The 8,323-nt window shown below is 38.8% G+C and overlaps 1 protein-coding gene across 1 annotated transcript; it reads left to right on the forward strand.

The window, feature by feature from the left end:
* The first annotated feature begins 6,346 nt into the window (after positions 1–6,346).
* Positions 6,347–7,821, forward strand: LOC127096677 (uncharacterized). The gene is made up of 3 exons (XM_051035230.1): positions 6,347–6,526; positions 6,596–6,731; positions 7,442–7,821. The coding sequence occupies exons 1-3, from the start codon at positions 6,347–6,349 to the stop codon at positions 7,819–7,821; spliced, it is 696 nt and encodes a 231-aa protein (XP_050891187.1).
* Positions 7,822–8,323: the final 502 nt, after the last annotated feature.

An 8,323-nucleotide genomic window follows, 5' to 3' on the forward strand; every position in this document is an offset into this window, starting at 1 on the left:
ACCTTCCAAGGGTATTAGCAATTGTGGAAATATGGTTGGTAGGCACCTAATTTGCAGCTTCTATTTTATGCCATATAGCATACTTGACAGTCAACTTCCCAACAAGAAGATGCTTTTTAATAGGCCAACATTTCACCTGCCTAGCTGTAATCTCTCTACAGACCTCGATGTCTGTAGCTTCCAATTCACATGCACCCTCAACTTTTCTTCCCAGAAAATTGTTAATAACAGTGGGAGAGAATGTGATACACTTACCTCTCACAAACACCTTGCAAAATTCCTTGCTGTTCTTATCAGCAATATCCTCAGGAATGTTGACAATGAATTCCTTAACTAAACCCTCATAGCACTGAGAGAACCCAGCCACAGTCTTCAACAACCCAACAGCCTTTATCAGGTCCATGACCTCCTTGATTTCAGCAGCATCCTTTCCCAACTCCCTTTCCACAGCCACCCTTCTTTGAATCATAATTTTCCATTTGGTAGCTCCATCCTCAAGATAGAAAGAGATATTATCCAAATGCACAACAACAACAACTTTGACAGGAGACTTCCTCACAGTGGTTTTCTTCACATGAGAGATGTCAGGGACATCTTCCTCAACATCCTCTTCAGATTCAGAATCTTCTCTAACCTTCCTCTTCTTCACTTCAACCTTGCTCTAAGATTTGGAGGGACCGATACCAACAGTCTTCTTAGTTTTTCTAGCTGACATAAGTTCAGCCACAGATCTTCCTTTTCGAGTCTTCATACGTTTAGCCACACTTGGCTTTAAGTGATGAAGTAAGTTATCCTCTTGATCATTAGACCTATCATCCTCTAGGTCAATCACATCATTTGCATCATCATGCTTCTCAGAGTGGGAAGCATTGGCAGTTTTAGATGCCACAGATTTTCCTTTACCAAACACAGTTTGCCATAGAGAGCACAAACCTTCAGCAGCCATGTCCTTCTCAGAACTGGAGGAATCGTCATTCTTCTCACTATGTTGTTCATCCTCAGGATAGGGGTACATTTTAGACAGGGGAGTATAGACTCCCTTCACAGAATGTCCTTCATTAAGGATTCTAGTGACTAGGTTTCTTATGACACGATCAGTGTGGTGTATATCTTCCTTAGAGTTAGTGGCAGTAGTTGAGCCAAAAGGGATACTAGAGATGTTACCTTGATTGGGGCATGCAGAAGCTGAGGCATCCATGGGATGGTTCAAATCAAGGGCCTCGCAAGGAATAACTGATAGAGGAACCACATCCAGAATCTCATCATTGTGAATGTCCATGGAAGGAGCGCTAACCTTTTGAGTAGACTTAGTAGTTTTTGAAGCAGAAGTATTTTGATGTTGTGATATTTTGAAGTTTTTGTGGAAAAAATGCAGTTACCCTAGCAGAGGTGTGTGCGGAAGGAGCAGGAAGATGGAAGAGTTGGAGTAGGTAGTGAGGTTATGGGGGTAGCGTGTGAAGATGGTATTTCCAAAACTAGGTGATGATTTACCATAATGGGGGCGCTTTATTTTAGCCACATAGACACTAATTTACTTACTTTTCCCACTCCATATTAATTGCTACAATTCTTCATAAATGCAAAGCCCTAATTTTCCTCTCAGGATTTCAAACTGATTACATCCAAGGCCTTTGTAAAAATATCAGCTAACTGCATCTCAGTAGCAACATGCTCTAAGGCTACAATCTTATCCTCCACGAGTTCTCTAATAGAATGGTGACGGATATCAATATGTTTTGTCCTACTGTGCTGAATAGGATTCTTTGATATATTTATGGCATTCAGGTTGTCACAGTACAATGTCATGACATCTTGTGAGACATTGTATTCAATCAGCATCTGTTTTATCCATACTAGTTGAGAGCAACTACTTCCAGCTGCTATGTATTCAACTTCAGCAGTAGACAGAGAAACACAATTTTGCTTCTTACTAAACCACGATATTAAATTGTTCCCCAAGAAGAAGCATTCTCCTGATGTGCTTTTCCTATCATCAGCACTTCCAGCCCAATCAGCATTACAATCCAGACAACACACATTCAAATCCATGAGTGTATAGCATCCCATAGTCACTAGTGCTATTGACATATTTCAGGATCCTCTTCACTTGGTTTATATGGCTCACCTTTGGTTCAGCTTGATATCTAGCACATACACCTACAACAAAAGCAATGTCAGGTATGCTTGCTGTGAGATATAGCAGACTCCCTATCATGCTTCTGTAGAGACTTTGATCCATACTAACACCATTTTCATCTTTAGACACTTTCAGATGAGTAGGAGCAGGTGTCCTCTTGTGGCTTGCATTCTCCATGCCAAACTTCTTAACAATATTCTTGGCATATTTACTTTGATATAGAAAGATAGAATCTTCCACCTGCTTGACTTGCAGGCCAAGAAAATAGGTTAGTTCTCCAACAAGGCCCATTTCAAATTCAGACTGCATTTGCTCAACAAAATGTTGAACCATCTTACTTGACATCCCACCAAACACAATATCATCCACATAGATCTGAGCCACCATGAGCTTTCCTCCTTCATCTTTGACAAATAAAGTCTTATCAATGCCTCCCTTTCTGTATCCATTGTCAATGAGAAACACTTTGAGTCTCTCATACCAAGCTCTAGGAGCTTGTTTCAACCCATAGAGAGCTTTCCTCAATTTATACACATGCTTTGGAAGATTTGGGTCTGTGAATCCCTTAGGTTGTTCAACATATACTTCCTTATTCAAGTAGCCATTTAAGAATGCACTTTTCACATCCATTTGGAACAGTTTAAACTTCAGAATACATGTCACTCCTAGCAACAATCTAATGGACTCCATGCGAGCTACAGGAGCAAATGTTTCATCAAAGTCAACTCCTTCAACTTGAGTGTATCCTTGTGCTACCAGTCTTGCTTTATTTCTAGTAACCAAACCTTTTTCATCAGATTTATTCTTGTAAACCCACTTTTTCCAATAACATTTATTCCTTCAGGTCTTGGAGTCAGTTCCCATACTTCATTTCTCTTGAATTGGCCTAACTCTTCTTGCATGACATTGATCCATAATTCATCAGTTAAGGCTTCTTTAATATTCTTAGGCTCAATCTTGGACACAAAACATGCGTGTGAGATCACTTCCCTTGATCTAGTGGTGACCCCTTTATTTGGTTCTCCTATAATGAGATCTTTAGGATGATCCTTCTGAATTTTGATAGAGGGACCCTTATTAACTTTATCAGCTTCAGGTTCAGCTTGAATGGACTCACTCTCATTACTTTTGTCCAGGAGATCAGCTGAGGCATCATTCAGAAATGTTTCAACATCGTCTGTGACATCAGTCTCTTGATCATCAACAACAACATTGATAGATTCCATCATAACTTTTGTTCTGGAATTAAAAACTCTAAAGGATCTGCTATTTGTTGAGTAGCCCAGAAATATTCCTTCATCACTCTTGGGGTCCATTTTCCTTCTTTGTTCACGATCAATCAGTATATAGCATTTACTACCAAACACATGGAAGTATTTGACAGTAGGTCTTCTTCCCTTACAGACTTCACATAAAGTGGTTCGGGTCCCTTTCCTCAAGGTTACTCTGTTGTGAACATAATAGACCGTGTTCATAGCTTCGACCCAGAAGTGGTAAGGCAACTTCTTAGCATGAATATAGTTCTAGAAGATTCTTGGAGAGTTCTATTTTCCCTTTCCACCATACCATTTTGCTGAGGGGTAATGGGACAAGAGAACTCATGACCAATTCCTTCAGATGAATAGAATTCAGCAAATTTATTGTTCTCAAATTCTTTCCCATGATCACTTCTGATTCTGATTCTGGAGAAGAGGTGTATGTCCATCAACCTCTTGGTTTTGAAAACTCAAAATGTCCAGAACATGTTTTTAAACTGAAAAAATCTCTTTATGGTCTAAAACAAGCTCCCAGAGCTTGGTATGAAAGACTTAGTTCATTCCTTATGGAGAATGACTTTATTAGAATCAAAGTGGATTCCACTCTCTTCTATAAAAACATCAGAAATGACCTTATGATCTGTCAGATATACGTTGATAACATAATATTTGGTTCTGCTAACCCCTCTATTTGTCAAGAATTTTCTGAGTTAATGCAAGCAGAATTTGAAATGAGTTTGATGCAAGAACTAAAGTTCTTTTTGGGGGTTCAAATTAACCAAACATCAGAAGCCACATATGTATACAAAAGCAAATACATAAAAGACATTCTAAAGAAATTTGAAATGTCAATAAGCAGACCAACCAAGACTCTCATGCATCCCACATGCATTATGGAGAAAGAAAAGGTAAGTCAAAAGGTTTGTCAAAAACTCTATCATGGTATGATAAGTTCTCTTCTCTATCTGACTGTTACGCGTTTAGATATATTATTCAATGTGTGTCTTTATGCCAGATTTCAGTCAGATCCAAGGGAATCTCACTTAACAGATATTAAGAGAATCCTAAAGTATCTGAAAGGAACACCTAACATTGGCCTGATGTATAAGAAAACATCAGAGTATAGGCTTTCTGGGTACTATGGCGCAGATTACTCTAGAGACAGATTGAAACATAAAGGCACATCTGGGAACTGTCAGTTTCTAAGAGGAAACCTCATCTCATGGGCTAGCAAAAGACAATCAACCATTGCACTCTCAACTACAGAAGCATAATACATTTCAGCTTCACTATGCAACACTCAGATGCTCTGGATGAAGAATCAACTTGAGGACTTTCAGATCTATGAGAGTAACATCTCTATCTTCTATGACAACACTCCTGCTATATGTTTAAGTAAGAATCCTATTTTACATTCTAGAGCGAAGCACGTAGAAATTAAACATCATTTTATTAGAGACTATATTTTGAAAGGGATAATAATTTTAAAATTCATAGATACAAATCATCAATGGGCTGACATCTTCACAAAACCCTTAGCTGAATATAAATTTCTTTTCATTCTAAAACATCTAAATATGTCAGATTGCCCAGAATGAATCTGAACTTGTGCTTCTCCTCTCTAATGTTAAAATAGACTCTAACTTAAACATATGTTGTGTATCTGGTTCTGGTTTTGATACTTCTACAAGTTAGATGTTATCTGGATTAGAAACCTTCTGAATCAGAAACCCTTTTGTAATTTTGATTTTAGAAACGTCAACATATGGCCTCTCAAACGTGTGGCCTTGGATCTTGGATACAACCGTTTATCTTAGAACTCAAGAGCCAAATTGTTGAGATCCCCTCGAGTAGTGTGCTTATTTTTGAGATTAGACAACCATCATTAGCTGCAATTAATTCTCCCCACGCTTGTCAACTCATAATTCAACAATTATCACTACTTTACCTTTAACGCTGTTGTTTTGCATGTGTTTGGTATATGTATATATTTACCATAATTCCCACTTTCATACTTTTCACTCTCACAACATACACAACCCATTGCCCTCATTCTCTGCAACCTCAACATCCTTGCAATCTTCATCTTCATCTTCATAGCAACATTATCTCTTTTACAATTGCAAATGGACCCTCAACAACAACAGGTCTTTGAATACTCTCAACAGATGAATATTGCTGAGCAAATAGTGGAAGCTCCACAACAGGTTATAACCCTTGCTATTACACCCTCAACAACTTCATACCAAGAACCTCACGTTCTTGATCGCCCCCTCATATAAATCTTGCAACGCATTTTGAAAAATTAAAAGTTCTATGTGAACTCTAGGTTGATTTTGACAACCTAAAGAAAAATGGAATAGACCTCACCAAAGAACTGGAAAACCAAGGATGGGGAAACTACTTTCAAAGGCTTTATGGTCCAATTTACACATTCATGGTAAAGGAATTCTGGAGGTTTGCCGACTCCGACGACCACTGCATTGTCTCATACGTCCTAGGGGTCAAGATGGTAATCACAGAGAAGTTAATTGTGAAGCTGCTGAACATGGAAACAGTAGGAGGCATAAGAATATACAATATCAATACTAGGGCAAAGTATATGTCCCAGGAAATCATTCCATCTATCTTTGCTCAGAACCTAGATAAAAAAGCTTCAAATAAGGAACTTTAACAACATCTGAGAGTTTGGTTGAAGATAATTCTGGGAACTATCCACCACTGTCCAACGTCAAGCTCATCTGACTACATTAATACAGATCAGAAGTGCATTATATACTGTCTGCACAAAGGATTGAAGATGAACCTCCCCTCTCTCCTCTTCAAATATCTGAGGGACTCAGTCAGATATACAAGGAATAATATGAAGCCCATAAACTACATCCCTCTAGGGAAGTTGATTTATGATGTGTTGATAAAAAGTGGGATGGTGGACCACCTCATTTCTATTAACATGGTGGAAGATATTACGGTGGATATGGGCAAGCCTCTTAACGCCAAAAATCTGAAGAGTATGGGGATTATTGACAAGGTCAGAATCAAACCTACCTTAGACGCCTCCTGGGAAACTCTGAAGGATCAGAGAAAGATACCAAATGGGTTGTATCTTTTCTCTAAGATTGATCCACCAGAGGTAATAACTCATTATCTTCAAGATCTGGAGTCTCAGGGAATTGACGTCTCTGGGTTCTATGTGGATTAGCTACCAAAACAGTCACCCAATTTTATGAAGAGGAAGAGAGAGCACTCTGAGAAGAAGAAGAAGAAGAAGACTCTGAAGCTTGGAGATTCTTCAGCATCTCAGAAGAAACATGTGCCTCTGAGCTCCTCCGCTCTAAGTAAGTCTCCTATTTCTGAAGCTCCCTTAACTTCTGGATCTAGGTAAATTCTATCGTCCTTACCACAACCCTTTCCAATAATATATCCTTATGAACATACTATATCCATCCCCATTCTTTTGGAACCCCATACTTCTGAAACCCATAACTCTGAACCAACTCATCCTCATCCCCCCTACAAAAATTTAACCTCACAACCACAAAAATCCTTGTATCTGAGGCCATTTTATTCAATGAAACCATTTCACCTCCCTCATCTACTACCTCATCTCCCCTATACTATGACCTCACCTCAAACTCTGAACACTCAGATGTCTCTGACCCAACCTCCCCCACTCTGGCACAACTACAAGCCACAACGGAATCTAAACAGACTAAATATGTACCAGAAACCTCTGAATCAATACCACCTCCCTCTGCACCCACTTCAGAACCCTCTGAAACCCTTCCACCTACTTTTGAACCCATTTATGAACTTATCTATGAACCCACCTCTGAACCTGACCTTACCCTTCCAACCCTAGATGAGAGTTTTGCCAAGTTCTCAAAAAGCACTACTGCGAGACTCAGACAACTATCTGAAGCGTCCAGACTAAGTGACAATCCTTCTGAAGTAATGAGTCACTGGAATGGATTTCTCAGGTGGATGACATTTGAGGTCTTCAAGCTAAAGGGTATCTCTAAATAAGACATAAGTGACTATATCAAAGACGTTGAGGAAAGACTAGAGGTGCGTCTGGCGCAGGAAGCTGAAGAACGGGCTAGGAAAGAAGTTGAAGAGAAGGCCAAAATAGAAGCTGGAGAAAGAGTTATTGCTGTTGCAGAAGCTGAAGCTAAAGCTAAAATTGATGCTGAAGAGGCTGCTCGCATAGCTGCAGAAGAAGCTGCAAAGACTTTAGAGGTTGCTCTGACTCAAAGTGAGTCATCAATATCTGATCTATTTCCTCTGGTTCTCATGACTCTGCAAGAGCTTCAAAAGGAACAACAACTTGTGAGATCCAAACTCGACCAGCAAGATCAAGTTAACTCCAACATCCAGAGACTGATTTCCCAGCTACTTCAGAGGATGCCTCCTCCTCCAATCCCTTAGGCACTATAGGATTATTTGATTGTATCTTTTAGTTCTAAGAGTTTTTGCCTCTGAGGCTTTCTTTTTCTTGTTTTTCCTTTGTGCTTCTCTCTAAATTTTAAATGAAATTTTGTTTGGCTTCTATGATTTACTTTATGTTTTCTTAAACTGTTTGAGTCTGACAAAAAGGGGGAGAAATGAATAACAGTCTTTCTAATGAAATAATATATCTAACTCTCAGAATGCACTACTTATATTTTAATATTACAAACTCAATTATGTTGTCTAAGTGTTTTTACAGGATATATCTGAACAAGGAAAACTGAATCAGTATCTGAGAAACAAGTCAAGCAACCTAAGAAGCTCTGGTAAGAAACCCTCTACCCCAGAAACCCTTTTCTGATACAATTTTTTTCTAAGTATCAGACTTAGGGGGAGCCTCACTATATTTGACTCTGATTCATTTAAATTTGTATCTGTGTAAAGTACCATTGTTTCATCAAAAAGTCTAAGTTTTGTCATC

Source organism: Lathyrus oleraceus, chromosome 1 (genome assembly GCF_024323335.1).
Source record: "Lathyrus oleraceus cultivar Zhongwan6 chromosome 1, CAAS_Psat_ZW6_1.0, whole genome shotgun sequence".
Lineage (NCBI taxonomy): Eukaryota > Viridiplantae > Streptophyta > Magnoliopsida > Fabales > Fabaceae > Lathyrus > Lathyrus oleraceus.

Bases quoted from the DNA above. Each gene is read 5' to 3' on its own strand.
- LOC127096677 (XM_051035230.1), top strand. From the start codon at position 6,347: ATGGTGGAAGATATTACGGTGGATATGGGCAAGCCTCTTAACGCCAAA. The intron at 6,527-6,595 runs GTAATAACTCAT...TATGTGGATTAG, and splicing joins CTAAGATTGATCCACCAGAG to CTACCAAAACAGTCACCCAA. The intron at 6,732-7,441 runs GTAAGTCTCCTA...ACTATATCAAAG, and splicing joins TCTGAGCTCCTCCGCTCTAA to ACGTTGAGGAAAGACTAGAG.